We start from the raw sequence: 17,622 nt of genomic DNA, 5'->3' as shown, positions 1-17,622 counted from the left end.
CTCTTTCGCCCGTCCGCCCGCCAAAGGGCGGCTCCGAGGGGCTAGGCCGAGCCGGGGCCCCGAAATCAGAGCCCCGGGGACTCCCCAGACCCCCCCTTCGGCGCGGGGCACGAGCCGCACATCTGGCTGTGAGAGGGGAAGGCGCAGATGCTCGACCGCTAGCGCCGGGCGGAGCAGAGGGGCCACCCCCTGCCTCCCCACCCTTTCGCCCGTCCGCCCGCCAAAGGGCGGCTCCGAGGGGCTAGGCCGAGCCGGGGCCCCGAAATCAGAGCCCCGGGGACTCCCCAGACCCCCCCTTCGGCGCGGGGCACGAGCCGCACATCTGGCTGTGAGAGGGGAAGGCGCAGATGCTCGACCGCTAGCGCCGGGCGGAGCAGAGGGGCCACCCCCTGCCTCCCCACCCCACAGCAGCCGTCGCCAGTGCACACCCCTGGCCGCCGCGCCGCCACCTCCAGCCCGGCCTGCAGGGCAGTACTTCCAGGTCAGCGCTCCCGGGCCTCACCCCGCCGCACCGGCGCTCTGCTCTGCAGGCCTGACTCAGCAGCCAGCCAGGAAGACGGTGCCGGTTCCGTGGGCAAGGCTCGGCTTGCTTTGCCTGCCACCACCTGGCTAGAACCGCCCCCCTCTCCGTGATGGCAGCTGCCCCAGCTGCAGGGCCTCACGGCATTATTAACCAGAGGGGTTGCCGTGCCGGTCCCTCACTCCCTACTTGCTTTGGAACTACTGCCCTCTTCAGATTAGTTATGACCCAGCACCAGCAGCCGTTTCAACTGTGCCATCTCGCCGTCACCGGGAAGTAAGCACTGCTAGATTTTCACGGGGAGGTCCAGTTACTTTGCTCTCATTTCAAAATGCAAAGGTCTGCTAAACGGAAGAGCCCTGTGGTGACACAGCAGTTACTGGGCGAGGGAGAGGCAGTGAATCAGTCAAATAACCCCTCCACGGCCCTGAGAGGTTTGGCCACACTGCAGTTTGGATGTCATCTGCTCCTCACAGCCGCCTTGAGGCTGGGCGTGGCCACCTTAACCAAAGTGCTCTGGAGAGGAGCTGGCTGCAAACGCTCTTTTCTCTGCCTGTGACTCAGTAAGTGTCCCCGAGCTAGAAACTTGAGATGCTCATCCATGCCCTCTTCCGCTGGGTGGCCAAGAATCTACCTTCTTACTGTTGCTTTAGCCGGTCCCCTCTCTGTCCCCACTGCTGCCACTCTGCTTTGGCTCTGTCATCTCATTCTTTTATTCTCTCCACAAATATTTGTTGAGCTGCAGTGGTTCCCACAATAAGAGCCAAGATGCATTGGGAAAGGAGACATTGAGAGCACTGCTCGTGAAGTCACTTAATGCACAGAATTAAGATAAGACGATGCAGCAGGCAGAGGCCAGGTGGACAGAGATGAACCGTGAGGTGAGCAGTCAGCTGAGACCTAAACAACAGGAAGGAGCCAGCTGTGCAGAGCTGGGGGAGAGCGCTCCAGGCAAAACGCCTCAGGCAAGAATGAGTCTGGAGTTCTGGGGAAAAGAGAGAGGAGGCCAGTTAATGCAGCACACACCCACAGACTCCTGAATCCGAAAACGCTGCGATGCGCCCATCACTCAGGGCGGTGGGCGGGAGCCATCCTCACCAGGGTCTCACACTGAGTCTAGCAAGCACCCACTCTGGCCGAGCCGCCCTGAGCAGCCTCAGTCCCTTTCGATCCTCTGATCCTCACAGCAGCTCTGAGAGGCACCACCATCCCCATTTCACAGATGCGAGTGCTGTGCTCTGCTCTTCGCTTCCCAGAGATGGATCGACAGAGCTTTAGGAATCGAAACAGAGCCGTCCCCCCTCTGCAGGCGCTAGCAGAGCCCAGGGTTTGATGCTTTGTGGTGGGGAAGCCTCAGCAGAGCCACTCGGGGGGCAGCAAACCCATTACCGGGCCCCCAGGGCCCATGGAGGCAAATACCTATTTACAAAAGTTCTAGTGGCCTCTGAGCATCCCTGTGGCCAACAGCCTGCTGGGTTAGCCAGGGACCTGTCAGGGTGGGGCTGTGCCCGAGGGGACAGCTCAGAACCTTTGGTCAGGGCTGGCCCTGTACCTACCTCCCTGCGTGGCAGGCCCAGGGTTTCCTCTAGTAGGAGCCCAGGAGCAGGGAGCGGGCTCCCCCCACCACTCCCCCATCAGGGCTCCTCCACTCTGGAGAAGGCGGCCTGGTGGAATCAGCCCCTTCTTCCCGCCTGTCCGTCTCTCCATCCTCCCGCTTCCCCAAATGTGGACGCCCTCATTTGTTCTGTCTTTCCTGCCTCCGACCCTTTCACTCCCCTGTCCCAAACTTAGATCAGCAGGCAGCCCGAGAGCTAGAGGCTGGGCTAGAGTAGACGTGGAGCCGCCCACAGCGGGAAGCCGAGGCTGAGGGCCCTGGTCAAGGAGAGAGAGTACATCCACGTGCCAACTTCTGCAGTGTGTCAGGCACCTGGGCATCCGAGACAAACCGGGAGCAGACCGTCTCCCACTCGTTCCACTCCCAGAATCTGCTGAGCACCATCCTGTCAGGTGCCAGGAGGGGTGATGGGAAAGCAAAGCGTCCCAACCCCTCCAAGCCCACGGCCTGCAGAGCAGAGACGAGAAGCCTCGGTCAGGGCTGACGGCAGCTCTATATCCCTCAGGCATCAGGGGGCCTCGTGGAACAGGGACAATCACTTGGCAGGTGGGAAGGACCCGGCAGATGACAGTCCAAGTGGACGGACTGCAGGAAGAAAAACAGAGTGCCCAACACGGAACAAAACCCAGTGTCATTTGTCCCTAGCAGAGCATGGAGAGGGTGCTGCTGCTTTACTGTGAATGTCCGTGGACATGCCAGAGCAGCGTGGTGGGGGAGAAGGGTGCTGGGACCCTGAGGGGCCCACAGTCCGGAGAGCAGCCCCAGTCCAGGAGCGCCTGAAGAAGGGGGGAGAGGGGAAGGGAGGAGAGAAGGCAGGTCTGGCCCTCGTGGCACGCTTCCCCTTCCCCTTCCCCTTCCCCAGCCTGGGCACTGCTCTGCCTGCTGGAGGCTCCCAGATGAGTGGCAGCTGACCCTGGCCTTGGAGGGATGGCCTGGCACGCGGACCGGGGCAGGGCTAATCTGGGCTCTGTCTGCCCTGCTTTGCCCTGCTCTGCCCCGCAGGTCACGCCCTGCCCAGTCTCGGGCTTCATTTCTGAAAATGGCATTCGTCAGATGTTCAGGGTGTTTTTGCTTTAAAGCACTCGAGCCTGCTGGCATCAAGCTCCAGTGACGTTGGCTCCCTCAGACCAAGGGGAAACAGAAGCCCCGCAGGTGGGAGAGCTGGGATGGGGGAAGGGGAGCTGGGGCCGGTTGTTAATAGTTCCTTAGGAAAGGGAGCTTGGAATCATACTGTGGTAGAAAAGCTGTCTTAAATTAACCGCATAAACAGAGTTCTCATCTACAGAGGATTCAGGGAATACCCTGGAGGGAGGCTGCCCAGTTCCAGGCCTTGGCCTGAAAAAGGCCTGGAGGCTTTTCACTTTTGTGCTTCTGGGACCCCTGAGCTGCCATGTGAGGCCAGCTCCGCCCTGGAGAGGCCCAGCCTTCTGGAGTCCCCTGAGGAGCACCAGACCTTGACAGAAGCCTCTTGGCTAGCCTGGCCCAGCTCACAGGGCCATCCGTGGACCCAGGATGTCTCCAAGTGAGGGCTGATGCTCAAGTGCAAGCAGAGAGGGCGACCTGCTCTCTGCCCCAGAGAGACCCAACCGGCTGCATGTGTTTCTACATTCGACGTGGTGTCTGAGCCCCAACGTGGCCCTGGAGCCAGGTGCTAGGGACGATAACACTCCTGGTGCCCAGGAGAATATTCTACCTCACGTCCTCTGGGGGATCACGAGATATCTTAGAAAAAGTGCTAGATGTCCCACAATATGTGGCATGGAGACTTGACCTGTTTTATGTGGTTGTCTAAACGGAATGTCTATGGCCATGACAGCCTAAACAAGCCCGATCCCGTCTGATCTCGGAAGCTAAGCAGGGTCAAGCCTGGTTAGTACTTGGATGGGAGACCACCTAGGAAGACCAGGTGCAGTAGGCATAAAAAAAATAAGGGATTGTAAACTGACGAGGTTCTTGCAATCTGTGAGGTCAACCAAAGGTTGCCTCGCCTAAAAATAAATAAATAAAGGGGATGCCAAACCCTGGGAGAGGGGACAGCATCTATGTTATTAAAACGATGTCAATGTGATTTGATAAGCACTCTGATAAACAGAGCCTGGGGCCCTGGATCAGTGACCTGTCATGGGAAACCGATATCCCCCAACGTTTTATTGTAAAAATATCCAAACAAAAATTTTTTACAGCGAACACCCATGTCCCCACCCGAGATGCTGCAATGAACGTTCTGCCCTCTTTGCTTCACCCTGTCTCGTCATTTCGCCATCTTTCTCCATCCATGAATTCATTTCTTTCTTTTTTTGCTTTTTGGCTCCCTTTTAGTTAGGTTGCAAACATCAGTACACTTCGCCCCTACACACTTTAGCATGCACGTCATGAACAACGCTGAGTATCTGTTTCTAAGGACAACTTACCCACCGTGAAATGCACCAATGTCACGGCTACCACTGATGAGTTCTGATACGTGCTTCCACTTTGTGTACCTGACACCCCCACAGAATGCTGGAGGTGCTGAGGCCCACAGCGCTTGGCCATGCCCCCTTCACCTGAGCCAGATGCTGTCCCAGAAGGGGGTGGACTCGCTCAAGGACACAGACTGGCAGATGGATCGCACCTTCGTTTGTACCTGGAAATAGCCATACAGGTGCCAGGTCTGTCCCTCAGCCCTCTGGCTGCAACCCCCATGCGAACAGCAGACTGGGGACTGCAAGCACTGGTGCCTGGCCACTTGCTCTCAGGTGCTCCCTCCAGAGTGCGGCCTCTTCCCCTCTCGTCACACGGTTGTCGGCCGCATCCAGTGAGACCAGACTCATCTCACGACGGTTCTGAGTCTGCCGGGGGCACAGGCCCCACCTTAATTCCTGTGGTACCTCCTGCCCCGCCTCCTTCCCACAGGCCCCAGACCTAGCTCAGGTTCCTGAATTTGGTGCTTCTCAATCAAAGGGGCTACACTGAATGAGTGAATGAACGAACGAACAAATGAATGAACAACGGAGGAAACAGTCAATGCCGGGTGCTGGATTTCACTAGTCCGGATGGAATTCTGGGCTTCATCTGCCCAACTCTCTCCAGCTCTGCCTTGGTGCCCGTGAGCTCCTGAGTCCGGATGGAATTCTGGGCTTCATCTGCCCAACTCCAGCTCTGCCTCGGTGCCTGTGAGCTCCTGGGTCCCACGATGGCCGAAGGCCCCGTGTTCTGTGGCTTTCTTACCTCTGCCTCCAGCTGGAGTGGCCAGACCTCAGACCGGTGCCCCGTGTAGGAGAAGTGGCTGCAGCAGTTCCAGATGTCACATCTTTGCATCTCACAGTCCAGAAGGAAAGAGCTTCTCACCTCCCCCCACCAACAAATGCCCAGAGACGGAGACGTTTGGAAGAAGATTCGGAGTCTGGAAATGTTTAACTGACCTGGATAAGGAAGAGGAGGAATCGCCATGCTAGCACCCCCACCCGTCTCCATGGCTTTTATCCAGTTTCCCACAATGCTGGCTTTGTAATTGATAAATAGTTACTATCAGGTTAGTAAATAAAAGCTACAGCCAACTCCCAGATTCAGCCTCAGGCCACCCCCGTGTTCTCAGCCATTTCTTCCCAAGTATCTTTTTTTAGTCCCTAGAGCAAGAAGTCCCAGAATCGGTCGGGCGTGTGCGCCCTCCCTGCAATGTGTCCTTGTGTGCAAGTCCACATCTGCCTCTGATGTCCTTGTTGCTCCAAGCACCAGGCATCCTGCCAGGACTGCAGGTGTCTCTTAGAACAGCTCACTGGAACCCCACGTGCAGGGTTATGAGCCCACCGGGATCCCACCCTGGCTGGGAGGAGGCCTCACGCTGCGAGGCTTAGCCGACCAGGGCCCACCTGGGAACATGCTGCTGCAGCATGGGGACAGGAACGGAGGCCAGTGGCAGCCAAAGTCCTCTCTAAGATGGCTCTCTGAGCTCCTGCAGCCCTGTCCCCTGGGGCAGCACCTCCGGGAGGAGGGAGTGGGAGGGCCTCCACGCCACAGCCAGTGTGGCTCACCCAAACGGGCCTGTGAAGCCCCTGGGCCCCACGCCCCATCTCCTGAACTGGCTTCCCTCCTCCCAGCCCCCGGCTGCCAGACACCTGTCTGTGTATCAAGGGCGAGTATGGCCACTGTTCACGCTGGTTTTCTCTCTCTGATTTGTTGGCCCCTGTACGATCTGGTGGACTCACTCACAATCATGTTTGGGGGAAAAGAGTCACGTTTCTCCTCCCACCAGAATCGCCCCAGCGGGGCCCACACAGCTCCAGAAACGCCCAGGAGAAAGGGGACCTGTAGGCGGGAGGCTGGCTAAGGGTGGGCTAAGAGGGTCCCCCGGAGCAGCAAACTCCCAGCCACTGGGGCAGCCTCTGTGCCCATCACCTATGCAGGGGGAAGGCCGGGCCTGAGGTGGCAGGCAGAGCCGCCACCCACAGGAAGCCATGGGAAGGGCTCTCAGCCTCGTCCGGTTCAGAACCCTGGGACGAGCTCCCATCTGCACCAGGCCCCACTCAGCTCCAGAGGGCAGGGCAGAGGAGGCAGAGCTGACTAAGGAATGCACAGATGGATACATCATCGCGAAGGGCTAGACCGGAAAAACCCCAGCTTTCAGGACGCCAGGGAGCCTGCCGTGACTAGGCTAGGCAGGCCACCTAAGCTGCGCCCTTGGCCTCTACGGCCCCCACCCACGTCCAGCCCCCGTGATCCCGTCTGCACGGCAACCCTCATCCCACACATTAGCGCGAAGCACCTCCCAGGCATTTCCCGTAAGCCCCAGCCAGGGCGGGGAGCATGCCCCGCTTTACAGATGGAGAAATAGAGGCTAGGAGCAGGGGAACTGACTGCGCGGCACAGACCCAGATCTGGCCACCGGCCCCAAAACGGTGCCAGCTTCGCTGCTGCAGTAAATGAGGCGGAAGCACTTACCCCCGTTCCCGGCTCAGGAAGAGGCTTTTAGCGGGGCCTCTGGAAAGCCTCCCTTATCGATTCATTCTCAAAGCTGCCGATCCATCAGACACAAATTTTCCACTCCTTTCCCTGGCCCGCACATCGACCCAAGCTCATTCCCAAATGGCCCTGGTTCTTTTTGCTTTCCCATTAGCTTCAGGCCTGGACCCTGTCAGCGTGTTTCTTGTGGCCGCTGCAGCAGATGACCACAAACTGGGGGCTTCAGACAACACACATGCTTCTCCAACAGAGCCGGCTCCCTTGGAGGCTGGGGACACCCTGCCCCAGGCCTGTGTTCAGCTCCCAGCAGCTGCCCAGGTCTTTGGCTTGAAGGAGCATAGCTCGACCCCGGTCCCCATTTTCACACGGCCTTCCCTTTGCGTGCCCGTGTCTACCAAGGCTAAGATGCAGTTATGTGAAGTCCAATATGGTAGTCACCAGCCACATGCGGCTGCTGAGTGCTTGAAAGGTGGCTGGTTCGACTGAACTGAGTGTTTGATTTCACTGAATTAACTGAAATGCCAATAGCCACACAGGGCTGGACCTGTACTGGACAGGCCCGCTGGTGGAGCTACTCGGGGCCTGGTGGCAGCTGGTACACCCCTGGCAGGCTGACCCGGCCACGCCCCGCCCTTGCTCAAAGCCCTCAGTGGTTCCCCAATGCACTCAGGGAAAGGCCAGCCTCTCTGCGGTGGCCGGCAAGGCCCTGACCCGTCTCCTCCCACACTCCTCTGCCCTGGCTCCCACCACCCACCACACTGGCTGGCCGTCCTGCTGCTCTCGGCCCTGCCAGGCACACTGTGGCCCCATGGCCATCGGCACTCTTGCCCAGATCCCAACCTGGCTCTCTCGCCATCTGCTCAGCCCCAACTCCCTAGCCCGCTGCTTGTTCCACAGCACTGAGCCTCTGACGACACGTACTTGATATAACCTACGCCCTTACTGCATACGTTGTCGTCCCCTGAGGGATTTCTGCCAGCTGTGGCCGTGGCTACGCGGGTGCATCATAGACTGAATGAATGACCCCTCCAACCACCCACTGGACAGCGCCGTCTTCCCTGCTGCACCTGATAGGCCAGCGGGCGGGCCCACGGCAGCTGGGCCAATCAGAGCAGAGCCGCATTCCAACCGGCAGCAGCACAGAGTGGCCCAGCTGTCTGTTCCTGTGCTGTGTGTACAGGCTGCATCCCCAGTGCCCCATCTGTTCCGAGGATGCCTCAAATCCATGTAATAAATCCTGAGGACCAAGCCTGGCATAGTAACACTTGCTCCCTATTACTGTTTGGTGAGAGGGCTGGGGCCACAACGGCGCTGGCTCGGCACATGTGTCTGTCCAAGGCCACCCTGTGCCAGGTAGCATGTGAGGCACCGGGGCAGGGATGAAGACACACTCGGCTCTGCCCATGCAGAGGCCACTGGGCTGGGCCGTCACGACCCTCGGTGACCGCCGGGCCTCATGGCCCCATGACCAGACGGTCAGATTCCGGTTGGCACCAGATGCAGCAGGACCCTGTGCTGACGGGGGTCCTGCTCTGACCTGGAAGGCCAGCTCCGGCCACGGTGAGGAGCTGGGTCTGTGCAGGTGGCCCTGCTGGGCGTCCCGCCACCACCCTGTAGGATGGACGCCCCCCCCCGAAGCCCTGACGCCTGGCCTGGGGAGGCACTGGGGACATGACAGGATGTACCCTTCTCTTGTAACTGGTTTTCCCGCAGATGGGCCAGTGCAGCCGTCTGCTGCTTCGCCAGTGGTGGCTGGTGGGGGCGGGGGCGGGGAGCAGGGGACCGGGATGCAGAGATAAAGGAACAAACAAGCAGTTCTTCACAGCGGTCTCTCCACCTACAACTCTGCATCTGTGTGGACCCTTCTGTTCTGATGGCAAACTGGACTTTGGGGGTGAGTTGTGCTGGGGTGGAGAGGAGGGGTGTGCCAGGGGTCTTATAACCCCCAAATACCTGGATAGAATCCAGCTCTGGACACCGGCCGACCCCACCCACCCATCTCACCCCTCCTCCAGCAGCCCATTCTGCAATCTTTCGCCTGAGGACTGACTCAGGACAAAGCGAGGACAACCATCGCTGAAAATCAATAGCCGAGTGGCTGCAGATGCAGTCTGCAACAACCTGGACGTTTCGGGAACGTCGATCAAGTTATTTTCAATGGCATCAAAGGAAAGAAATTTTTCTGGAAGATTCATGAAATGAACCAAATGTCACTTTTCTGGAAGATTCATGAAATGAACCCTGCAAGGCTGTCCCCGATGTGGGCAGAGGGCCCTGGGGACACAAGACAGCAGATGACCCATGACGGCTGCTGTCCTCCTGTCTCATTCACTGCTCCACTCCCAGTGCCTAGAACAGGGCTTGGCCCTCGGGAGGTGTTCATGTGCATTTGCTGAATGAAGAAGTGAGGAGCCTGCTGTACAGGACCCCAAACAAAATGCCATCACATGCCCTCTGCTGCGAGGGCTCATTATTCCCAGCCTACAAAGTGTCTGAGGCCCAGGGCACTTAGCTGCCAGAGCTGAGACTGGCACCCAGAACCTCTGTCTGCGAACAAACCCATCCTCATAAGCTACAGCGTGGAGGAGCCTGAGGCCATCACGCTCAGCAGGATAAGCTGGGTGACTCCACTAACACGAGGTCCCTGGAGCAGTGGAATTTAGAGACAGAAAGCAGAATGGGGAGTTTGTGTGTCATGGGGGCAGAGGTCCAGTCTGGGGAGATGAAGAAGTCCTGGGGACAGAAGGCGGTGCTGGTCCCAGGACCACATGAACGTACTGCATGCCGCTGAGCTATACACTTAGAAACGGTAAGTTTCACGTCACGCGTGCTGTCCCTCACACACAATCGTCTTGTGTCCACCTGGCCCTCGGCCTCATGGCATCTCTGAGGTGAGGCTCATCCACCCCATGGGAGGTGGCTGTGCACGAGGGTCAGGCTTCCTGGAGGCCACACAGAAGGGCCTCCTAGCAACGGTGGGGCACGCCCAGCTGTCTACCTGCACTGTCGCCTGTCCCCCTTCTCAGTGGACGGGGCCCTGCCAGCAACCCCGGGCTGACCTGCCTTCCCTGGCCTGGGGTCCAGGTTTGCTCCCAGAAGAGGGCATGACGGGGTCACCCTTGCTGCCCCTCCAGGCTACCTCCATCTCCGCAGGCCAGGAGGGCACTGTGCTGGGCCACTCGCAGCCATGGGGATGGCAGGGCTCTAGTCAGAGGCTCAGTCCCTTGGACAGTGGTGGCCCCCGGACAGCTCCTAGTTCTTTAGGCCGTCCCCTCCTGCAGGCCAAGAGATCCAGGCAAGTGCCTGGCTACGCCGGAGGCTCCAGGGGCATCAGGACAGGTACACGGCATGAGAGGCGGCTTGTGCAGGAGCATAGGGCTGTATGGCCTCACTTGAAATTCCAGGTTTTAACATCTGGCCATCAATTCCACGGTGCTATTTCTTTTGAGAATCTTGCAAGACGTTATTTTGTTAACCAGCACTCAGGTACGGTCGCTGCACGTTTTCAGTGGAGACACTTCTGCAGCGGAAGGTGAGGCTGTGAGAGGGAGCATCTGTCTGAGATCTTGCTCTCTGGCATATATCATCAGTTCGGCTCAAAAAAACTCATAAAAAAAATGTTTTAAGAGAAAGCTGAGGATATACGCAACAACAAATCACCCACTTGGTAGCCTCGTGCTCAGCAGTGAGCGGGCACCCGTATTCGCAGGACGAAGGAAAGCTGACAGACTTGGTCCCCTCCTCCCTCTCGCTACAGGTGCGTGCAGTGGACAGCTGGCCAGCAGGAGGCGGCGCACACCCGGGGTCCCCGGAGAAGTGCATCCCCAGGCAGACGCCGCTCCGGTGGGCTCCCCGGCTGTAGGGGATGGAGGACAAGCCCCTGATCGGTGTGAAACACCTGGGAAGAAACGAAGGTGCCAGAGCACACTCTGAAGACATGTAAGATGCTGAAAGGCAGTGACTCCGGAATAAAACGTAAGGCGGGAAGACGGAGTCGGAGAGGGGCTCTGACAGGGCTCAGCAGCCCCCGACGGGCTTGCTGGCGGGGCGGTTTTATCACACGACATCCCACGAGGCTGGGGTTCATCAGAAGTCTAACCAGTGTGCGAAGCTGCAGGATGGGGGGCTGTGGGCGGGCGTCCTCCAGGCTGGACACCTCTGAGCACCGAGCCGTTGCCCTCGCAGTGGAAACCACCCCAGGCCGGCCAGGGAAGGGCCGCCAACGCCACGTCCTTGGAGCGACAGAGGACAACTCGCGAGGCCGAGGCTGAGGCTGCCGGACGCCTGGGCGAGGCCTCTTCGCGACCAGATGCGGTCTGTGTGCCCTGAAGAGCCGGCGTGAGGCTGCAGGCCCAGAGCCAGCGCGAGTGCGGACGTTCGGGGGGGGGCCACAAGAGACCTCTGGTCTGCACAGACGACGCCCAAGGGCCCACCGTGCGCCCACAGCCACGGACGTGGAGGCCGAAGGCATGTCCCCTCGCTCTCCTGGCCGGCGCCGGGGGCTCTGCTCCAACGTGACAGACCAGCTTTTAGCCAACTTGCCCGCCGAGACCTTCAGTGCTCAGAAACCAGCCCCTCTGGATGACTTATGGGTCACTGTAATTGAGCATTTGTGAAGAGCCGGTCAGGTGCCAGACGCCGTCCCTGACACGCGGTGCCGAACCCTGTCACCGGCTCCGCCCGGTGTGACGCCAACACCTAAGACAGGCTGCAGGGGCAGCGACGTTATCGGGACCCTTCGCTCCCTCGGAGGCAGGCTTTCCGATAGTTTTAGGGTTAAAACAGAGCGAGGGAAGACGTTACGATCGGACGCGTAGCCAGTGACCTGAGAGTCCCCACTGCACTTCCGATGGCCACACCTGGATTCTCCTTTTGTAGGTGAATATGAGCAATTAAAAACACCAATGGCCACAAACCACCTGTCACACAGGACAGAGAGAGGCTACTTTAGTTTACATTTTAATTCAGGAAACAGAAGCATTACATTTTATCACAGACGTTTCATGGGAAAAGCAATACAAAAACATATCACTGGGTGACCTCTATTCTATAATTATTTAGAATCCGCTAAAGGACTTTACTTGAATGTGGCTGTGATGGAAAGCCATCTCAAAACAACCTAGTTCTTTCTTAATTGAGCACACAAATTTTAGGATCGAAATAACCTTAATTACGATTTACATTTATTTGTGACTTAAAGTAACATTTGCCACAATCATTTAAATGTTTAAGAATCCAAGGAGGAGGAAAATAGCGGTCACTTCTCGTTAATTCATTCAGAGCATTTAAGAACCCGGCAACAGTCAACATGAAAAGTCGTCAAACTTGCGGCATTAAATTAAATTGTTACACAAAAAAACAACGCATGGGTTCTGAGATTCTAACCACGCTTAGGCTCCGCGTCGCTAACCCGCCTGCCGACCCCCGGGGCGCCATCATGTCCTTCCCGTGGAGATGCTGTGGGGAACCGCTCGGCGCCCTGCAGCCCGGGCCTCGGTCACTGTCCCATCGCTACTGCCACTTCCCCTCCGAGCCCGGACACTCACTGTGGGGCACTGCTCCTTCTGACAACTGTCAAGGAAGCCTCGCTGTCCCAATTTTTACTTTGCAGAGTCGAGGAGCCACATACGCTTCGCCTTGTCTGATTACAGAATATACGTTTGCTTTTAAGCCACACTTTTAAAAGCATCCTTGGAGCAGCATCTCCGTGGCTTCAGGTCTGAGGAACTCTGGTGGGGTGAGAGCCTGAAGACTCTGCAGGGTACTCGCCACCTCAGTCGCTCTGCCCGCGGGACAGTGACTCGCCCAAGGCCCAGCACTCCATCGAAAGAGGCAACGGGCGGACAGAGCCCCACGGCCCAGCCTCTCGGACTCCCCGCTGCAGGGCTTGGGGGGTCTGCTTCGGAAGGGCTCTAGGTTCTGACGGTGACCGTCCTGGCCCACCCATTTGAGTGGGTTTCTGTCCCTGGACATCTCGAGAGGCTTGCCCCCGGGAGCCCTGAGGAGCTCAGCAGGTAGATTCAGAAAGCAGCAGGAAGGGCGGTGGTCGGAGAGTCTCCTGTACGATGTAAATACTGTGTGGGTCCCCAGCCACCAGCGGAAGGCAGCGTCCATCTGTTCAAGGGCCCGTGAACACACTGCCTGGATGCCAGGCCAACACCCTGGGACGAGTGACCCCGAGCTCTCCGAGTGCGGTTCAGGGCACCCTGCGTCTGGAAGGGCCCGATCCACAGCCCCTGCGTGGCTGCTGTCGTCCCAGAGGCTACGAATCCATCGCACTCTCGTGACCCCTCTCTCCGTCACGGGTAGTGACACGTAACAAGCCACACGACATATCTGTAACAGTTTGTGCTAATGCAGTGATCCCTCGCGTACACATGTCCACCACCAACCACACTGCAGTTCGGTTTCCTGAGAAACAAATGTGCTCTCGAAGGACGGGCCGCCTGTCTGTCGCTGTCACTACCGAAAGTCTCTGTCGGAATCCCAGGAATGGGGGTGCAAAGACGAGAACTGACACCACTGAAAGGTGCCATTTGTTCCCGACGTCACGTCGTCCAGGGCAAAGACGAGCTTTCAACGCCCTTAAAGTCAGGGTGTGGATTTGCCGGGGAGAGAGGAGGAACGGACTCTGCCTGCCTCCCAGGCCCACACGGACCAGGGGCCTGTCTGGGTCCCCAACCCTGCTGGTTGCCGCCTCCTCCCTCGTCCCTCTGCAGACGCAGTGTCGCACACACTGGTGACAGGCTGAGAGTCTGTGTTTCGCAGCAGCCGTGGAGCAGATGACACGATGTTATCTTCATGAAACCCCGGTGACGCTGTGTGGTGCGGGGACCGCTCTCTCCAGGGACCTTGGTCGGCAGAATCCCAGGCTCACAGGCCGCAGAGCGAGCCTGACCCAGCGCAGGGTCCTCTAGGAAAGCTGGCGTTGGGCAGGCAGCGTGCGGCCCTTGGACACGGCTGGCGAGGTTCTCACGCTCGCCCTGCCTCCCATGGCCCCTGAAGGCCTTGGCGGGGACGAGCGGGCTCCGTCCATTTCCACGCCCCACTGCCTCGTTCGGGAATCAAGGCTGTTGGCCGAGTGGCTTTTGGTTAACTCCACGTATCTCGTCCATCCTCAGAGGGCACACTTACGGATGTGGCCTGGCTGTGACGCAGGTGTACCCTCCCGCAGGCGGTGACCCCCCCAACCCCATGCTCCACACAGCTCCACGACGCAAGACGAACAGCCTCACTTCATGACCACAAGACCCTACTGCAAACGATGCTGACTTTAAAAAAATTTAACGGAGGGACACAAGCCAGGAGCAAGTTGTTTGGGGGAGCTCTGGGACCCCGCTGGAGCAAAGGGCACCGAGGCCCTAACAGAGGGGCTGCCCTGGCTTGCAGGTCTGCACGTGCGAGCGGGTGGGGCAGCTGCATTCCATCAGGGTGAGGCCCGGGACCTCCAACGTCACGCTCGCTGGTCACGTGAGGGCCCGGCGACACCGCAGACAGCTTCCAAATCCCTCCCACCAGCGGAGTCAAATTTGTCAAGTAAAATTTTATTTATGTTTTTATATTGCTCAATTTCAAACTGTCGTGATTAAAAAGCACACAGGCACACACTGCTCGGGCTTTATTTAACATCGCTTCGGTGACCAAGAGCCCGCCTGGGAGTCTCCATCAGGACAGAGCGCATGGCCGCGGTACGGCAGGACCCACTTCGTCCCGCCCGCCGTGCACGGACGGGAGCCATGGGCCGTAGAGAAGGTGCGGCTCGGTCGCGTACAGGTCGCGGGTCCACCATGAAACGCACCCCTGGGACGGCCGCTCCTCGGGGGCCCCTAACTGCTGTTCTTCTTTTGTTTCGGTCTAAGCTTGTTCCAAATCCTCTCCAGGGCCACTTTTCCCATGAAGAAGGTGATGGCAAAATTGCGCTTGTACCAGTCTCTACGGAGGAACAGGACAAGCACGTGGGAGCCACAGCCGGCATCTGGGGACCAGCGCCAGTGTCCGGGGCGAGCGCCCGGCCAGAGGCCCCCCGCCCGCTCCTCCACCTCTCCTGCAGCCTCCTCCCTTTCCGGCTCAGGAAGGCGACACCGTCCATACAGGCCTTCCTGCCCCCCACCTGGATTCCTCAGGCTGGGAATGAGGCACGGTGCACCCCAACACCCCCGTTTTCCCAGTCCTGGAGGCCACTGCAGTCCTCCGCTGGTTTTGGCCGGAAGACTCCAAAAGAGCCCTCAGCGGCCTGGGTCCCAGCGGCATTGTCGGAGAAACGACTGCTGAGCGACGGGGGCAGGACTAGCAGGCTCTGGGGGAGCCCGGGGGGCCATGCTGGCCTTGGCACCTTATCTGCACGAGGAGCACACGACAAAAGTACTCCACCGTGAGAAGCTAATTTACCGCAAGTGCCAACACTGTAAAGCTCCACGTCCTCTTTTTCTAGATGGTCTGAGCTTTTGTGGAATTTGTCTCTCTAAGGAGGTAATTCCACAGCTTCTCACACGAATACTGTGACGGAGTTCACACGGTCACAGGCTTGCTGTCCGAGTTACTTACAGAACGTGCCAAAACCTGCAAATTCACCCACTGTCTGCGGCTGAACGGGCGAAGCTGGGGACATGTCCAGAGGAACACACACGTTCCAGGCTCAGAGCTAAGCCCTCGGAAGCCGCGATGCCCAGTTCCAGCGCTTTTCAGCCACGAGCTAAGGCGGGAACGTGGAATCCTACTGCAGACTGGTCAGGGCTGACCGCCGGTCCGTGTAAGAGGAGTGACTGAGGGCTCGGCGAGGCACGGCGGAGGTGCAAACGCTCGCTTTCTGGAGCCTCGCACAGCTAGACAGAAGCCCCCTCCGCCTGAGAACGAGCTCTGCATTTCTGCCCACTTGGGTGGTGCCGTAAGTGGGAAGCGGTGCCCTAGACAAATAAGAAAGGCTCCCAGAAAAAACAAAAGTAGTAGCCCTTCGAGATAAAGTTCCTCCATTAAGGAAAAGCCAGATTCCGCACCACCCATATGGCAACGCGACCTGATAGGTGGGGAAAGGCAAACTGAGCCTACCGTTTCCGCAGGGAAGGCGGGATGGGAGGCGGCGGGACGGGAGGCGGTGGGGCACAGGGTGGGGAGGGGGCTGCACTAAGCCTGACTTAGGCGAGGCTGGTTCTCTCTGCTCCGAGCGCCAACTGCCATGCAGCACACATCGGCCTATGGGGGAGACGCATGGTGCAAATGCGCCGTGTCCCCATCGGGAACCCACGGTCCAGAGAAACGGAATTAACGCTGGCCTGACCAAATGACTTAACCAGCTCAGAGTCCCACGTGGCCGCACTAGCGCCAGTGCTGTCTCCGGAGCCACCCAGCCTCAGCCACCACCGCCCATCTCTAGACCTGGCCTCGCCTGCCCGACGCGACGCTGTCGCTGTTGTATTTTAAAGCAAATACACAATATCCTGCTATTTCACCTGGAAATACGCACCATTATGTGTCGCTGAAACCTTTTTTAAAAACACATACCCAGAATACCATCACTGCATCTGATAAAATAACTTATCAATACAACCTAATATACAGGCACTGTTGAATTTCCTGACTGTCAGAAATATCTTTTTACAAGTGGTTTCATCCTGATCAGAACCCAGACGTGGCCCACACACTGCAGTGAAGTCTCCTGTAACCTACAGTAGTTCCTCTCCCCCGCTTTTTAAAATTCTAGTTACTTGCTGAAACTGGATCGTTTGTCCTGCAGAATTCCCAACACTCTGGGGTTGTATCTTCAGGCTCCTGTTTCGAACAGGGCCTTCTAGAAGCCCTCCCACGACACGCACCCTTCCAGCTTCCTCCTGGGGGAGGGCACTGGGTAGGGAGGCCCGACGAGGCCCGACTCCCCGTTTCCCCCGTTTCGGTGAGAATGAGCTTCCTCCTGGGGGAGGGCACTGGGTAGGGAGGTCCGACGAGGCCCGACTCCCCGTTTCGGTGAGAACGGCTCTGGGCGGTGCGCATACTTCGTCCCACCTCAGAGGCAAGGGGCAGCCGCCCCACCTGGGCGTGAACATGCACCGGGCTCAGGTGCAACCAGCCTGACCCATCCACGCTAAGGGGCCGTCAGCTTTCCCGCCCAGGGGTTCTAGCAGCCGTGGTGCATGATCGCTGCCAAGCCCATTACTTCCTTCGGAAGAAGCTAATTCTCTAACTGCCTCCCTCCTGCGTCAGCCGCCATCTGTCTCCTACAAGCCCGGCTGGCCCAAGCAGTCAGGACGTGACAGGCAGGATCTCTGGGGTCTCCTCTGTTCACCGAGTCTCAGAATGACTAGGTGGCTGCCTAGCAACCTCTAGAGCTGACCCAGTCAGTATCGTTATGATCGCAAAGATGTTTGTTATTGGATATATTTTTAATCCACTGAGTCATTTTCCTGCGCAGCTGAAACGGCGTCACCTCTGGCCCATGGGAAGCCTCCTGCTGGCCCCGAGCCGCTTTCACGTGACCCTGCTGGTCTCCGAGCCTCCCTGGTCTCAGACACAAGCAGCCACCTCAGCGTATGCTGCTCCTGGCCCAGGCCCTTCTCCA

At 58.4% G+C, this 17,622-nt stretch overlaps 1 protein-coding gene and 1 pseudogene across 7 annotated transcripts in view; one reads left to right on the top strand and one right to left on the bottom strand.

Moving 5' to 3' along the window:
• Positions 1-208: 208 nt before the first annotated feature.
• APOPT1 (apoptogenic 1, mitochondrial) overlaps positions 209-17,622 on the bottom strand; it is a 25,976-nt gene continuing 8,562 nt past the window's right edge. For 2 of the 7 annotated variants that reach the window (XM_025042004.1, XM_025042005.1), the window contains exon 5: positions 5,545-11,992. In XM_025042004.1, coding sequence (XP_024897772.1) covers positions 11,698-11,992 — 295 coding nt within the window. In that variant the 3' untranslated portion in view covers positions 5,545-11,697. The other 5 variants (XM_025042009.1, XM_025042008.1, XM_025042007.1 and 2 more) reach the window with 5 other exon arrangements.
• LOC112473801 lies at positions 3,935-4,053 on the top strand (annotated as a pseudogene).

Source organism: Pteropus alecto, unplaced genomic scaffold (assembly GCF_000325575.1).
Source record: "Pteropus alecto unplaced genomic scaffold, ASM32557v1 scaffold8, whole genome shotgun sequence".
Lineage (NCBI taxonomy): Eukaryota > Metazoa > Chordata > Mammalia > Chiroptera > Pteropodidae > Pteropus > Pteropus alecto.
Note: the sequence above shows the minus strand (reverse complement) of the source record. Positions and strands in the feature narration are given on the sequence as shown.